This window comes from Bos indicus x Bos taurus, chromosome 11 (assembly GCF_003369695.1).
Source record: "Bos indicus x Bos taurus breed Angus x Brahman F1 hybrid chromosome 11, Bos_hybrid_MaternalHap_v2.0, whole genome shotgun sequence".
Classification (NCBI taxonomy): domain Eukaryota; kingdom Metazoa; phylum Chordata; class Mammalia; order Artiodactyla; family Bovidae; genus Bos; species Bos indicus x Bos taurus.
The window spans coordinates 93,845,327-93,862,826 of record NC_040086.1 but is presented as its reverse complement, the minus strand read 5'-3'; the positions used below and the strand labels follow the sequence as shown (position 1 = coordinate 93,862,826).

The 17,500-nt window shown below is 44.8% G+C and overlaps 1 protein-coding gene across 6 annotated transcripts in view; it reads left to right on the top strand.

The window, feature by feature from the left end:
• DENND1A (DENN domain containing 1A) overlaps positions 1-17,500 on the top strand; it is a 531,115-nt gene that overhangs the window by 333,907 nt on the left and 179,708 nt on the right. For all 6 annotated transcript variants that reach the window (XM_027556228.1, XM_027556226.1, XM_027556227.1 and 3 more), the window contains one exon: positions 14,348-14,449. In XM_027556228.1, coding sequence (XP_027412029.1) covers positions 14,348-14,449 — 102 coding nt within the window. The remainder of the gene's footprint in view (positions 1-14,347; positions 14,450-17,500) is intronic.

Below are 17,500 nucleotides of genomic sequence, written 5' to 3'. Positions count from 1 at the left end.
TTTCCCCCTACTAAACCAATTTCTCCATTAAACTGCTTTCTCTACTAAACTTAAAACTTATCTATAGAGGAAAGTATGACTAAAATTGAAGCCTATAAACCTCTGTCTACATATAGTCTGATTCTTAGCTGATTTCAAAATGAATTTAAAGTTGAGCATTTAAAATACAGGCCTGTTAGACTACAAAAGAAGTGGGGCTTTTTTTTTTTTTTTGCTTATTGGGTTCAGACATTCAGGACCTGAGCTCATGCCTTTGCAGGTAACGAATGAGGCCACTGGATTATGTCTGTTTAGAAACAGAGGCATGGGCTCAGAGCTTTTCCTAAATAGAATCAACAGTGGCTCTTAAGTTGGACATTATCAACATCCCACAGCATGTTTTTTCTGTCCTGCCTAAAACCCTTTCTTCCATAAACCCAAATATCTGACAAAAACGAAAACCTGCAGACTGGGCCTGCCTAGACTCCTAGACACGTTCTTAACCAAACAGAGTATCTATTAAATCCTGGTGCCTAGGAGTCAATTGTTTTAAAGGATGCAGTCATAATAAATTTATATCCTGCCTCTTCAGCATTTCATTGAAAGTATTTTGTACTGACCGAATGGGTTAAATTATGAAGCTTGATAAGTACATATGCACATTACCCATCCTTAGCTTTAGAAGGGAAAAAAAAGGAAGAAAAAGATAGCTATGATTTTGGAAGTCATCCCAATTTTTAAAAATAAGAGAATTTGGACATTTTGGCATATGGGGTTTTTTAAATGAAATTTCATGGAACTGAAAACAGTCAATTTTAGGTTTCCAAAAATTGTTTTGATTTTCATTGGTATAAATTTGCTGCACATGGTTTTAGGGAAGTTCTGAGAGATGCATTTGGGACTTCGGGGTTGATTTTTTTTTTTTTTTTTTTTTTGAGATTTGTGATTTATTTTTAAAAGGTGATTTTTTTTTTTTTAACTCAAAGTATGGATTGAAGGAGATCAGAGTTTCATTTCTAGGACAGTTTTTGGTAATGACATCGTTAAGCGTTTCCGAGCAACTGGACTTGGGGCTGAACTATCGGGCATCATTTCAGCACCGTTTGGACGCAGCACAGCAGATCCCTCTCCCAGCTTCTCTAAGTTAGAGTCTCGAGGCCAAGTGGTTCGGGCTGTTCCATTAGCAGCAGCTGCTGGTGATAAGCACTGTGAGAGTCACCTGTGTAGGGTCAGACTTATTGTACATCAAGGTTCAGCAGTGTCGGAAGAGCGGGAAGATGCCCAGGAGGGGGCTCCAGGCCACCTGCTGTGTGAGGATCAAAGGGTTGAAAGGTCAGAGGGCACAGCTCCCTTAACCATATCTGTCTGTGCAATAGCTATTTCAGATTGTAAATCTTGGCGATTTCATTAAGTCCTCCTGGCTGCTACTGGGGCATTGAAATAATAAAATTTTATATCTGTTGCCTTTCCTGCCTCTGGCAGCCAGGCTGATACATTCTGTGCAAAATGGGGCATCTTTATGAAAACCTTTTCCGGAATGATCAGAGCAGTCTTAAGCCTCAAATGAGGAAGCTGGGGTTCACAGGACCTCATCCTCTGAAAATGTTTTTTAAAAAGAAAAAAATCACACAAACCATTTAGCGGCCTTTGGGATTTTTGTAGCACCTCTCTTGTGATAAGCTGGTCCCAAAATATTGCCTATTGCTAAATGGTTAATCTTACACACAGGAGGAAAGGTGAGCTTTCTCAGTGCTTCTGTTTATTAAATAGCCCCTGTTCTAATGACGACAGGGTCCTTTCTTTTGGCAACCCCAAGCAACTCTACAGATACTTCCCACTCGGCAGACCTTTCGGGTGTTTTTAGAGACATGTCTCCTAAATATGATTTTCCAAATATTTTTCCTAGATCTTAAAGTTGTTATGGACCTTTAGGGCTCCTTGGCTCTTGGGCAAGACAAATCACAGTAATGGCTGCCCCTTTACTGCCCATATGTTTAAGACCCCCTGTCGTTTGTTTGAAAAGTTAAGAGATTTTCACAGTGAAGGTGCCATTTCTGAAATTTAAAGTGTTCCTTTTCACCGGGAGATAAGTTCACTCTGATTAAGTCCGTAATTCTCACTAAGCCATGTTTATGGGGGCAATAAACAATGTTTCAGCATGCTTGTTAAATTGGGTTTCCAACCTCTCCACTCTTTAAAAATTGACATTTCAAATAAAAGGCAGGTGGAGATGGGAGTCCAGGTTTGCTGTGGTTAGTGATGAATGAATGATGGCAAGTGGCAGTTGTGTGGGAGGAAGGAGGCCCTCTTCTCTGAAAGGGCGACCCCAAACCATTCTGGGGCTAGAGAATCATCATCCCCTTAAACCCCAAGTGAAACTCTTAAATTTAAGTTACATCATTTCAAATTGGATGGATACTATTTTGAAATACTGCTGGATGCATTAAGCTCATTATTTAATTTTCACAAGTCTGTTCTTTAGAGGTAATGGCTTTGCTTTACAGATGATGAAATTTGGGCACAGAAAGGTTAAGTAACTCATCCAGAGTCATACAGCTAATGATTAGTAGGACAAGAATTCAAACCAAATTATTTTGTTGTGTGAAGTGTTTTAGTGTGTACAAAGAAAAATGATACTGGCCCTGCTTTTCGGTTCTGTTTTTTATTATATATCTAGCCTCTGATAAATATATCCATGGAGGTTACAAAAGAAATATGTGACCTATGTGAATGTCCTCAGTATTTGGTAAACTAGAGAAGGAGAGGAGGCCCCACAGAGAGGACAAGAGGACCAGGCTTTGGGGATTGGCAGTCCAGAGCTCAAATCCTGGCTCTGCTATTTCTCAGGACCTGGGACAAGAGCTTCATTTTCTCTTCTGTGAGATGCGAATAATAATACCTATTCCATGAGGTTGCTTTGAGGATCAAATGAAATCATGTGTTTTTTTTAAATGTAGTGTTTTCGAACTCTACAATATTTTATAGATGACAGTGGTGGTATTACCTTGTATGTAAATATAGTATAGTTAAAAGAGTTACTTTAAGGGAAAAGTGACAGGTACACATGAATTAATTAGAAACATCACTAATCAAGTGTTAATTGGGGAGCCAAATCTGTGTTGCCCACTATACTTGCTTAGGACCAGAGAAGGCCACTTGCTGTGGGAACAGAAATAGGAAGGTTTTGTAGAAGAGCAGAGTGTTGCAGGATGAAGATAATCCATGGTGATCCATGTCTTGGCCATCTTCATGTCTTTCCAGGTGCTCTTCCACCTCATCTCTTGTTTGCATTTTGCAGTGGAGGTGAACGGTGTTGATACCTTCCTCGTCCTCTTTTTACAAATGAGGAAACTGAGTTTCTAGCAGTAGGAAGGGTGTTTCAGTTTGGGGTAAAACCTCAGCTGTGTCATAGATGTACATGGACTCACGCCTCCATTCTGGTGGAACAGAGGAAAGGCCAGGGGGGATGGTGGTGCTGTGTTCGGTGGACTTCTAAAGTGAGCTGCAGAGCTGGCAAAACCAAAGTCTTAGAAGGAGGCGGGTCAGCACTGACTGAGCTTCTGCTATGTGGCTGGCCCTCTATGAAGCTCATGCCCTACCATGACTTCTTTTAACAAACCTGAAGGTGAGCATCAAGTCCCAGTTTCACAGATAAGGAAATTGTTGCTGGAGGAGGAAAAGGGCCTTGCCTAAAAAAGCTGCCTGGCTGGTGAGTGAGTGAGCCAGGATACCAACCTTGAGAGTCTGCAGCTGTAGCCCATGACCATCCTGAGGAGGCAGCTGGGCAGGCTCTGTGTGAATGGAGATATTTCACCAAAGTGAGGTCTTTTCTACCTCCTATGACTGTGCCTTTTCTTAGGCTTATTGATTATAGTTTACTCCCTCTCCCCACACCCCAACACAAGTAGGCTGGGAACCTCTTGAGTTTAGAGATCACCTTTTAGTCATGCATTGAGTTGACATGACTAACAAAATGTATGAATGAATGGGTGAATGAATGAATGTCCAATGGATGGGTGGTCAGAAAAGGAGGAGAAGCCCATTGGAGAAATAGCCCCTTTGCTGACCTGGGTTGAAAAATCTCTTGAATTTTTTTTAATGAGAATCAGTGCTTATTACCTTGTGAGGAGAGGATTTGGCCTGAGCTGTGAGGTGCTTCCACACTTCCCTCCCCTGCCAAGTTTCTGTTTCTGTTTAAAGCACCCTGGGAAATTCCAGCAGTGTTTTCAGGGGTCCTCTGAACTGCCGGACTCAGATTTTTAATTTTGTGGAGCAGGAAGGAGCAAATCAGTGACTCCTGGCTCCAAAGGAAAAACCACTACGTTTATCAACGGCTTGGCAGCTCAGTGACCTTTGGGGCCAGAGGAAGGGAAGGAAAATGTCGCTCTTCCCTCCACGTGTATCTGAGATTTCAGGAGGGAATAGAGAATTTAGAATACCTGAATATTTGCCTTTCTTCTTCCTGTCCTTTCCACTTTCCCTCTAATTTCTCTTTCCCTTCCTCCTAGGAGGCCAGCAGCTCCCCATGCTGTTCTTTGTTATGTTCTCATATACATGCGCATGTATTTGAGTACATTTGATATGGGCTGTATAGTGGAAGGAATACTGGCATGGAGAACCCAAATTCAGATCCTTTCTCTGACAAACGCTATTTGGGAGAACATGAGCAAACTATTAATCTCTTTAGCCTCAGTGTCCTCATCCATCCAAATGGGTACAGCATTCCATAGCAAACCCTTTCCCTTGAAAATTTTAATGGTGTCTGGACCAGCCATCAAGCTGCTTGATTCCTCTTGTGTGTCCCTGACAAACATCTGTTAAATTACAATTGCTCAATATGTTTGTGATGGAAGCAGTGTCAGAGCAGTTAGCAAGATACACTGGGTAATACAGAGTTTTTGATGTTCATCTGAGTTCAGTGTTATCTCCACTGCTGCTAAGCCGTGGACTTTGGACAAATTATTTTGCCTCTCTGACCCTGCATTTCCTCATTTCTGCACAAGCGTGTCATGAGGCAGCGTGCACGCTCAGTCGTTTCTGACTCTTTGTGACCCCTTGGACAGTAGCCCGCCAGTCTCCTCTGCCCATGGAATTTTCCAGCAAGAATACTGGAGTGGGTTGCCATTTTCTACTCCAGAGATCTTCCTGATCCAGGGATTGAACCGCGTCCCGTGTGTCTCCTGCACTGGTGGGCAAATTCTTTACCACTGTGCCTCCTCCACAGGGTGTCATGAGGATTGCATTAAATGGTACATGTAAGGGTTGGGCCACAGGAGGAACACATCACCTAGGAGCTCTTTTTGTTGTTCTGGGAGTCAGTCATCCCATCCATCCATCTGATGGATGCAGAGTTAACACAGTCCCTGTTCCTGTGCAGGCCCCTGTAAAGTTAGCTCTGCCTCAGCCCACACGTAACCAGCCTTTAAGAGGTGACGGTGTGAAGTCCAGCAGTAGTTGTTTAGGATAAAGTTTAGATTGGTGAACTATTAATATGCAGATTTTGGTTCAGTTTTAACCATATTCCGTACCTTTCAAAACTTAAAAAAGGAAAGAAAGCTGCCGAGAAGTTATACCTAAGTGAGACATAAACTGCAATGCCAGGAGCCATATCAGCTGTGCCTTTCTCAAACAGAAACGAATACTGGATTTTCCACATAGTGCCAAAGCAAAGTACTTTGTGGGCTTGATAATGCTTTGATTTAAGAGGATGGATGCATCCTCTTGAAGCAAAGTGTCTTTGCAGGAAGTCGGTCTAGACCTGTCCCCTTTGCTTGGTGGTCTAGATGCTGGTGTCAGAGGTGCTGTCTCAGTCGCTGGTCAGCCATCAGAGAGGAGACTGCTTACAAGCCTCAGGGGTCCCTCCAGCAGGGAGAAGGCCTGCCTGTAGCCAAGACCAGCATCCTAGGCAGATGGGAACTTGGTCACATAGGTATAAAATAAATGTTTCTTTTTTTTTTTCCTTTTTACTTAATCCTGTCACAATCCTGTGTAGCACATGGTCAGGGCCCCATTTTATAGAGAAAGAAACTGAGGTTCAACTATGTTTAAATAACCTGCTGTAGGTCCTGTAAGTAGGAATTAAAGAAGGTTAAACCCAAAGTCCAATCTGACCCCTACTCAGTCCTGTTACTCTCCCAAAGCAGGCTGACTCAGGACTGCACAGGTCTCTTGGGAGGTACCCAATAGTATTGTTGCTTTTCTCCTCACTGGAGAAGGGGCCAGGGCTGACTGAAAAAGCCATAGGTGTCTAGGAGGGGTCTACCTTTGCAAACAAATTTTCTGACAGTGAGATGTAGTTTACATTGCATCCTTTTTATTTGTAGAATTATTACTGTACTGCTTTCATAGTAACAATAGGCAATACCCAGTGCTTATTATATGCCAGACACTATTATAGGTACTATACGTATATTAACGCATTTAACCACCACCACAATCCAGTGAAGTCTATATTATTTGCTTTTTGTAAACATTTTGCTGAAGTATGAGATTTATAGGAGGTGTACACTCATCTGAAGTGTAGAGCAAGATGAGTTATTTTAAAGCAGCTATTTTAAAGTTATTTTAGAGCACCACCAGATCAACTACAAGCCCCCGAAGCCCCTCTTGTACCCCCTTGTCATTCTCCCTCTAACCCAAGGGTAATGATTGTCCTGGGTGTCAGGACTATTTTAATCTCATCAGACATATGAGGAAACTGAGGCACAGAGAGGTTAAAGGGTTTGCCCAAGAACTGGTGGAGTTGGGACTTGGACTTGGGCAATTCAGGCTCCAGAGAATACGCTCATGTCCTCAGGGAAAGAAGACATAGCCAGGAAAAGAACAATAGGTTGGAGTAGTTTTTAATGGCATAAAATCATAATAGTGGAGTCATTGGCCTTTTCCTTTGGTCTGAAAATCAGTTGTTCACAGTCATACAGTCTTGGAATTCTAGTCTTACTTTCAAATTGCAAGGATAGAAACTTGCTTTTGAGAGCCTTCCATTTATTACACTTATTGCAACCAGATGCTGTGTTAAATTCTTTACATGTATTATCCCACAAGGGGCTTTCCTAGTGATTCAGATGGTAAAGAATCCACCTACAATGCAGGAGATGTGGGTTCAGTCCCTGGGTTGGGAACATGCCCTGGAGGAGGGCATGGCAACCCACTCCAGTATTCCTACCTGGAGAATCCCCATGGACAGAGGAGCCTGGCGGACTACAGTCCATGGGGTTGCACAGAGTCAGACACGACTGAGCAACTAAGCACAGCACAGCACATTATCCCCCTTAAACCACCACACACTGCTGGAGAGTAGGTAGTATTATCCCCATTTTATAGATGAGAAAACAGACTCAGTAAAGAACTGAAGGTACGCAGTTGCAGAGGCAAGACTTGAAGCTGGCTGTCTCATTCTAGAACCCACATCTTAGCTACCATGGTAATGCCTATCTTACTTTCTTTGTCAACTGTGAATTAATTCTACATGAATTAGTCGTGATAATTTTACACGTTTATTGTTGTTGTCATTATTGTTGCTATTCCCATCACACTTCCTGTGCAGACTCATACTGAGCTTACATTGTCCACTGGGGCTCACACTGACATCTGTACCAGGCCTGCCTCCCGGTAGAGTGGGCCCGGCAACAGTATTTCACTCATTCTTCGGTTAATCAGCAATTGCCCTGTGTCAGGCACCATCCTGGGCACTGGAGTTGAAAAGATAAGGAAGACGTAGCTCTGCCCTGATGATGGTCCTGGTGGAAGGACAGCAGAAAAGATTCACCATGCCCTGGCTCATGGATTCCATACATGCCACCTCACCGACCCACCCTCCCCACAGCCTCCATCCAAGTTAAGGACCCTAGTGCTCAGCTGAGGCAGCAGAGATGGACCTGGGCCCCTGCTCATCAAGGTCTAGAACCAGCTTCTTTGCTCCACCTCCAGCCCCCAGCTTCATCACCAGGGAAGCAGCACATGCTCTTGACCATTCTTTGGATGCTCTGCATTACCTGACCAGTGCAAATCCTTGCTCTTCATTTTATGACCTGATTCTAAGTCCTGCCTTTTGTCCCTCCCTGCCCAATGCCCTCCCTAGATAAACAGGGTCATCCCTATCTGTGTGAAAGATTGCTGTGGTTTGAACAGGTTCAGCTGATACTTTATATTTTAGCCGGCCTTGGGGAGGACCCATTGTTTTCACACAATCAACTTTAGAAAGTAAGGTTCAGTGAAATCTCGACTAGAGAAGATCCACTGAAGGTAGAGTGGTTCTCAAGTGGACCCCACTTTTGTGTCGGGAAGAATATCAGGGGCATTGGACTCTATATTTATCCTAGGAGGGTATGAGTAGAAAAAAAGTTTTAAAAATCCTAGGCTAGACAAAAAAAGGAAGGAGACTGGGAGCCAAACACAGCTGCAAATCAGAATGTACATTGTTGGTAGCTCAGGGCAGAATTACCTTTCCATGTGGCGTTTGGTCACCATCATTCATACGTTGTTATTTTTCATGGTCTACTGTGGTTTTCAGAGAAGGCGATGGCACCCCACTCCAGTACTTTTGCCTGGAAAATCCCATGGATGGAGGAGCCTGGTAGGCTGCAGTCCATGGGGTCGCTGAGAGTCAGACTCGACTGAGCGACTTCACTTTCACTTTTCACTTTCATGCATTGGAGAAGGAAATGGCAACCCACTCCAGTGTTCTTGCCTGGAGAATCCCAGGGACGGTGGAGCCTGGTGGGTTTCCGTCTATGGGGTCGCACAGAGTCAGACACGACTGAAGTGACTTAACAGCAGCAGCAGCAGCATTGTGGTTTTATTCTGTATTCTGGACATAGCATTAATGTGTTTATCAACTCATTGTGTTATAACTTATGCACAACAAATGACCCATTTAAAGTGTACAATTCAATGAATTCTGAATTTTATATACTACCAATAAAGATATAGAATATTTTCATCACCCTCAAAAGACCATTTAATTTACATTTCGTCTTGAGCTTCTCATGTGCCTGTCATTAGTCTAAGTGCTTTGGAAATGTTAGCCCATTTGATCCTCATCACAAGTGTGAGATGTAGGCACTGTTTATAGAGGAGAAAACTGAGGTGCAGAGAGGTGAAGTGAAACGTGCAAGTTTACACAGCTGGCGAGTGGTGGCGCTGAGTGAGAGCTCAGACACACTGGCTTCGGACCCCGTGCTCCTCATGTCTAGGCTCTGTTGCCTCTCCTTCATTCATGTGTTCATTCAGAAACTGCCTGCTGTGGGCCAGATACTGGGGTAGGAGCCGAAAGTTCAGAGATCTGTTTTGGTGGCCCCAAGAAGCCCACACACCAGAGAAGGGATCAAATGCCTGGATTAATACTCTAGATGGATGTATTATTCTGGTTGTGGGAGTAAACCACAGGCTCACATGAGGAAAGGCAAACTGCTCCCTCAAGCCCTCTGGGGTAAGGTTAGCCAGGCTTCGCTGAGGCTCTGAGAGGAAGAGGTGACAGGCAGGAGAGCCACTGTTGGCTGAATTCCTCTGTGGACGTCCTGGGAATCTTGCTAACTCTGTGTACATTTGCTTATCTAATCCTCACGAGAACTCTGTGAGGTGGGTACTACCATGATCCCCATCTAAAACCTGGAGAATTTATGAGGCTGAATCTGTGTCTGCTCAGGTTCCCCTGACCACCTCGCATGCTGTGATTTTTTTTCCCCTTTCTTGTCCTGAAAAACAGAGGTCATATTTCTATCACAAAACATAAAGGGAAAGACATTTTTGATTAACAGTATTTATGGGAAGATGCCATTTTTGTGTGTTTCTCTGTGCAAGAAATGCCATTTGGAAAGCCGGTGTGCATGTCAGTATCTTTTTTTTTTTTTTTCATTCTGAGAAAAAGCCTATAGAGTCTGGTGGGGGGAGGGTTTGCAGCTGGCAGGAGCTTTGGCATATGTTGTAACTAAAAAGAGAGGGAATGTGTTGGTGGGACGAGCTACCGGAGAGCTGTCTCGGTGTGCTGTGGTACTAGTAAGTGTTTTAATTGGGTAGGGTTTTTGGAGGACTATTTTGACATCTGCTCGTGTCTTTGCTGATTTTTCTTCACTTAGAGTAGGAAACACAAGCTGTGGATAAAATGACTTTAAAATAATTGGAAGTAAAGATATCTCTCTCAAAGTTGAATTTGAGAGGGACACTCTTTAAGAAGTGGAAAGGAAATTCCACTTCGAGGAATCCATCCTAAAGCATAGGCTTCATGCCTACAGATTTCTCAACAATATTTATAATATTTTCTTAAAAACTAGAAATAGTCAATAAAAGGGGCTTGATTGGGTTTGTTTCTAGGAAGTGGAACATTTTGTAGCAATTAGCAATGATCTTCACAAAGCTTTTAATGAAGTGAAATGTTGCTTATATTGTAATAAATGAGAAAATCAGAAAGAAACATTATGAATTGCTTCAACTGTGGTTTTAAAAGGAGGTATTGGGACAGAGAGTTATGGAAGGAAATACACCAAAATGTTATCTCCAAGAGGAGGATTAGGGTAACCACAGTTTTCTTCTTTGAACTTCTTTGTCTTTCCAATTTTTTTTAAACATATGTATTTTGTTCACTTTTTATTTTGTATTGGGGTGTAGGTGCTTAACAGTGCTGTGATAGTTTCAAGTGAATAGCAAAGGGACTCAGCCATATATATACATTTTACATACGTAATTTTTATGATACAAAAGACAGGGGTCCTTTTGCATAAGAGGAAGCAAGCCCTGAGAGTGCTGGTGTAGCTGCATGCCCTATGTAGATACTTGTTCTGAAGTCTGAGCAGCTGATTTGAGGACGTCTTCAGAAAGAGTCATTCTGAGTTTAAAAGTCAGCTCTGTCACTCCTTGTCTGTGTGATTTGGACCAGTTTCTTTGACCCCTCTGAGCCTCCTCCTTTGATATTGCCCTCATAGCATAGTCAGGGTTAAAGGCAGGCATACAGTAATGGCCCAGTTTCCTTCTCCATCAGCACTACCCACCCCACCCCCCAGCTTAAGAGGTTTTGTGGGTTTTGTTTTGTTTTTTGCCTTTTTTCCTCTTGTTTCCTTGAGCCTTTCAAGGATAGGGCACCATCCGGCCAAGCTGGCCTCCGATTCTTTCCTTGGGAACATGAGCTTCAGGAAGGCCCTTGAGTCCATGCCAGCCCCTTTGGAAGAGGCCTTGCCACCAGGAGGGCAGCATTGTCCTATGAGAGGAAACTGTGCCGACCCAGCTCCTCCTGGAGCCTGGTGCACAAGCATTTTGGTTACTAAGGGGACCCTGGCCTGCTAAGTCAGAAAAAAGGGCCAGGTTTTTTCCTCTTCTTCAGCCTACTGCCATTGTTCAAAAAGTAAACACTCCACACAGCTTAAGCAGCAAGTCCTCCAGCCAGGAGTGGGAAGAAATCAAAAGCCTGCTCCAGCCCAGCCATGGAGAGCCTACAAGGGCTGGTCTGTGCTGCGGGGCCCCCCTGGGAACGCAGAAACAACACCCGATCCTGGTCCAGTATCAACAGCCTTGTCGCTGGGCCTTTCAGCCCAGGCTTCTCTCCAGTGGCCAGGCCTCTTGCCCCCATCTGTTTGGGGCTCTCTGGAGCTCTTTGGAGGTCAGATGAGGCAAAATTAGTGATTGTGGGGTGCAGCAGCCTGGAGTCCCTGGCTAAGTTCTGGAGCCCCCCATGACCCCTTCTCCCTTTCTGTGTCCAGTGCCAGGGTCTCTGCCTTTGAAGTGAGAGCCCAGCAGTTACCAGAAGGGACCAGAGGATTTTTGCCCTTAGGTCATTGCCACTATAGTTTCCAAACTGGGGTCGTGGCTGATGTGTATATTATAATAGCAATAATAAAAGCTACTATAAGGCTACTGTGTGCCCAGTGCTATGCGCACACCACCTCCAGTCCTCACAGCAGTCCACAAGGAAGAGGGCTAAGAGGGATAGTCACAGTTACCTTCTTGATTTTACAGATGAAGGGGCCAATTAGTAACCATATAACCTTGAGCAAGCCCCTTCACCTCTCTAAGGCTCAGTTTCTCATCTATAAAATGGTGACCGCTCATCTCCAGCTACTGCTGAGAATGAAAGAATCTGTGTGCAAGTGCTTTGTGAGCTCTAAAATGTGATGTAAGTGAAAAAGGTTCTGACTGAGGCTGTTTTTGTCACTCCCTGCTTGTGCACTGCTAACTATTTAACCTGTTAGATTGCAAAGTAAGGCAGCTAAGGAGCTCCGGACAGTTCCTCATGAGTCTTAATGTTCTCAACTGTAAAACGGGATTGTGCTTTGTAAAATAATAGTTATCAATGTTGCTTGCTGCTAGCTTTTTACTCTGTGAATAAAGCAGTCAGTTAATATGAGCTTTGGGGTTTGGAAGAAAAAATAAACCTCCAAGTAGGCAATCTTGTCCCTCCCCTGTGGCTCTCCGCCCACAGGAAGCATTTAGTAAATGTATGAAATGATTGATAGGTTTGTGGACTAGCCCCTGAAGAAGTCAACAGCAGCCGAAATTTGAGGCTGCTGGTCTTGTTGAGTGGAAGAGTTCCAGGACCCTGCCCTCTGGGAGTATTGTTTCAACTCTAGGAGGCTTCTGACCAGCATGGCTCCATCCTCCTGCTGAGAAAAATCTCAAAATGTTTACTTAGGTACCAAAGTCTGTCCTCGAGGCTGGGATTTGAGGCAACAAACATCAACCAATATTAACGAGCGCTTACCAGGTGCCAATCATTTTGTTGAGTGCTGGTTATTATGCAGTGCTGAACCAAACTGATGAGCCCCTGAGGGAACTCACACCCCAACAGGGGGAGGCAGGCAGGCCAAGGGGTGCTAGGGCTCAGAGCAACAAGCATGGCAGAATTTGGTTTCTCTGGGGGTGTCTGAGAACAAGGAGGCTAAAGTGCCGTGCAAGAGCACAGGCTGTGTAGGTGGCCACTGCTGCGTTACCTCTGCCACTCACCTCACCTCTCTGAACCTCATTTTCCTCAAGTTACCTAACATGAAGATAATAGGGTACACTTTGCAAGGATTGATAAAAAATTAGTAAGTAAAGCATAGAACATGTGCTAGTGAGCATCTATTACACTGTAATTGTTGTCCTTTTCCAGGGCATTAGCAAACAGGCTTTAGCAGCCGTTGGGACATCCAGCTCCATCACTAACCCATACAGTGCTCTGGGATGAATTAGGAAAGGGCATCTCCTCTCTCCCTCCACCAGCACCTACCCACGCCTTCAACTGATGCCTGTCAGCCAGCTCGTGGGTTGGCAGATCTCATCCTCAGCTTGGCTAGCAGGGCGTGCTGGGCAGTGCATACCTGCACAGTCATACCCGGTAGCACAGAGGTTGGCTGATGATGAAACTGACCCCTTCTACATAGGGTGACCACATAGCTCATCTTACGCTGCTGCCCTGGTATAATATATTCTTTCATATCCACAAGTGTCCCAGTTTGGACCACAAATTACAGGGTCTTTCTGCTTAATCAGGACAAAATGAAAGTTCCAGACTCTAAAGAAATGAGCTTTGATATATAATGGGGTAAGAAGATTGAAGGAGATTGGCAGTAGGAAGTAGGTGAGGGGAAGTAGAGGTGGATTCTAGCAGTGGGTAAATAATGTGATTGAAAACTAGCTTACTCATAGGCTTACACTTCTACAAACCATGGAGAGTTACTGCCGGCTGGTAGGCTCTTCGTTTCAGCAGACAGTCCCTTCATCCTCTCACCAAATATGAACACCTGGTAGGCACAAGCCTCCCTTACCCTTCCTGTTGTTATACCAGTAGAAGAATGGGTTATGGCCAGAACCTGAGAGCCATGATTCACTGGATTTTTGTGGAAAATGGAACCAAATTGAAAGTATGACCTTTCTACTTAATGTTTAAGAGAAATGTTAATATGTTAACACTAGGTTGTACAACGTATTCCATACCCAAGAATGCCAAGATCTGAGAGAGATGGCCAAGTAATCTTTGGTAAATGAGAAGAGATGGATGGAATGAGACTATAGTAAGAGCTAACTGTATATCTGAGTTCCTGGAGCCAGAGCTTTAGACTTCAGCTTCTTTTTTATTTTAACTTGAAAATATAGGGGAAAAAAGTAATGTTGGGGTGTAAAGATCTGTCCCCCTAGCTGTGTGACCCAGGGCATTTAACTTAGTCTCTGAAACCCTTTTCACTCCTGGGGGTTGGGGATAACCATAGAAACTCACAGAGTTTTTGTGATAGTTAGATGGTCTCACATGTTAACTGCTTGGCATTGCACCTGCCACAGAGTACACTTTGTCAGATGTCACTTTTCCTCCTCACTCCCCTTTCCCTGAGGAAGCCAGGGAAATGTCTGTGTCTTCGTGGCAGTTCGATGATTTTCTCTTCTGGATTTTTTCTTTTACTTGCAGAAAGTCAGAAGCATGGCCCTGGATGATGTCGTGATCCTGAATGTGGACACCAACACCCTGGAAACCCCCTTTGATGACCTCCAGAGCCTCCCAAATGATGTGGTGGGTAATGAGCTCTTGAGTTCTGACTCCTGGGAGCTCCTGCAGTGGCCGTGAACATGCCTTTGGGGAGGAGAAGAGGTAGAGACCGCTGTGGTTTTCCTGTGGCCTAGGAAGCACAGTTGGTTTCTGTTATGGCCTCTGGAACCTTTGTCTCAGTGAAGGAAGTTGGGAGGTGGTTCACTTTTTTAGTTTTGTATTGCTCTCATAACCCTCACCTGAAGTGACTCTAGGGTCTAGACAGCCTCTCTTCCTGGGGAGTTAGGGGGTCTTGCCATCCCCATTGCCACTGCCATGTCTAGAGAACAGAACAACCTCCCCAGGTAACCCCACCAAAGGCAGGCAGAAGGGCTTCAGTGTGAGCAATTTGGGGCACTTCAAGCCTACATTTTTTTCTTGTGCCATCGTCAAACCCAGCCATTTCCCATGTGGCAGAGTATCTGCTGCCGGTGTTCTGTATGTGGCTCCACGTGCCCTAAATCTATTTTTTTCTTAGTTACCTCAGGACTAGACAGAAGGTGTGCCTATTTAGGGGAAAGCAACTGGCTGCCACATTTGCCACACTGACACCTGACCATATACCTGAGAGCTGCCTTATGTGTGGCTTTTCGAAGTAGACCCAGTCTGCCCCATCATTCATACAAATGAGGAGGATTGGGGTCCCCTCAGAAGTACAGTTCTAATGTTTGTGGTTTAGTGTCCATGACTCTGCTTGAGAGAAAGTGTATAAAGTCATGCTGGCTTCCAGACTGGAAGGGGTGGGTGCTCCTAACCATGTGCACTATGCAGGTCTGGGTTTGCGTGGTGGCCAGTGGGCACTGCCCTGCATCACTGCCAGGAGTCCCAGTGGCCCTTGGGGGTTAGCTGCCTGGGAGAGGTTGCTGCTTGTTGATGAATGGTTGGCAGCAGGGTTTCAGACTCTGCTCTTAACTCGCTGCAAGGTTTTGGGGGGTCATTTGTAAGGATGAGTTACTTGTACCATAGTTGAACAGTGGTACAATTCACTGACTTTTACATGCTAAACACTCATCACTGACCTTCCATTTACGCTTCACACCTCTTGGAAGGTATTTGTCTCATCCTCACTTCACCCACAGAGCTAAAAAGAAGGGGAGCCATAGAAGTGAACCCAGCTCTGTCACTCCAGAGCCACCGGCCCCAGTGCCCCTCTAGGTGCCTCTGCATCTGGGGTCTCATTCAGTTGGCGTCCTAGCTCCATGGAGTAGGTGCGGGAGAAAAGATGCTCGAGGGGTGCATGTCTTGCCACCAACCATAAGGCTGGTGAGGGCAGAGCCATGGTCGGAGCCTAGTATGGATGATGCCCCACCCATGCTGCCTCCACTTTGTGTGCATGGCCCCCCTCTGAGGCAGAGAGAGATGACAGCGTAGGAAAGATGAAAATGCCAGCCCTGTGAGGTCTGCAGTTGATCAGGACGGGGTATGTGGTTGGTGTCTTTGGACCTCTTGGCTGTAATTTGAGTTCTTTTGATCCAAGGAATTTGAGGTTTCTATTCCGCTTCCCTTTCAATGGAAAAGTTCTCTCTTTAAGTTATGGATGTCTTAGGTATGGACCTTGTAGTTGCTGAGCAAATGTAGAATGTAAACCTGGGGTATTTGAGGTCCAAGGAATGGCTGAGAGCCCCAGGCAGCTGGGGATGAGTGACTGATGGCTCAGAAACCATGGAGGGGACCAACTGTCCCACAGGCAGTGCTCTGACCCGGTGCTGCACTTTGAATAGCAAAGACAAAGCAGATCTAGTCCTTCCCTTCAAAGAGCATATTCCACTAGGGGAAACAAACATGTAAATTACATATATCTCAAGGTATAGCATATTAGAGACCAAAAGAAAATAAGAATCAGACACAGAATTGCCCAGGGGGAGGGTAACGGAAGCCTCCTGAAGATGCCACATTCCAAGATGCCTTTTAAATGATCAGGGAACCAAATCTTTGGTTCCTGATCAAAACAACAACTATGAGCAAGTCGTTTTCTCTTGCTGAGCTTCAGGTTCCCATCCTTGAAAGAGGAGTACTAGGCCTGTCGTTAGATTGTCGTGGCAAGTGAGTGAGATGTGGTGTTCACCAGATGCTTGGTGCCAAGTTCACATGCTGTCAGTGTGTGATAAATGGTGCCCGCATTTGTCTTTAATAGGATCACTGTCAATAAGTACAGGCGGAGTTAGAAGACAGGTGGTTCCCTCCTTATCCTAACACTTCTCAGCCTGCATGAAAAGGACCTCCCATTTACAAGGTGGATTCTGAAGGGTCCTACAGCAGTGGTTTCCAGAATGGGGCTCTAGACTCATCCAAGATTCCTATATAGTCGTGAGTGATCCTTACAGTAGTTACTGTGATTCAGTGGGATTCATAGATCTGACTCAAAGATTTTATTTTATTTTTTTTAATGAGAAAATGAGTTTTATTGTTTTTAAAGCTCTTTGTAGTGGGTGTTGATGGTCACCTGCCATACTTGTTCCAGATTGTCTGCTGCAGCCAACAGAGTTTGGCCATCAGCATACAAAGCCAGCATACAACACTATTGGGGCGACTGTGCTTTGCCACTGGTACTGATAACTTCTTGTTTCAGTTCACCCGCAATGACCTTGCCCTCCAAGTCTCAGATCTGGATGCTGGGCCTGTGGCAGCAGAGCCAGTAGCAGTTGGGACTGAAGCACTGGGCACTCGTGATGTCCCCACCATCTAGTGCTGAAAGGTGCTTGCCTTCCTTGAGGCTGTGTGAACTGTCAAGTCCTTGAGAGGGAGAAATCTCATCCAGCACACCTTTGTCCTCTGCGTGTGCTACAGAACTGTGTCCTTTCAATGATTCAGTACGTCCAGTTGACCTAACCATCTCCCCTTTTGTCAAAGCTGCTTGTTTACTGCATCTTGCAGATTGTGCTTCTTAAAGTTTCTCAAATTGTCTTCGCCATCCATCCTAAACACCACCTAATCCAAGCTCTTATTCCTCTCCCGCACTGTTTGGAGCAGCCTCGGAACTGGTTCTTCAGATGCCAGCCTTTGTTACTCTTGTACCAGAGAGCCCTTTCTAAAACA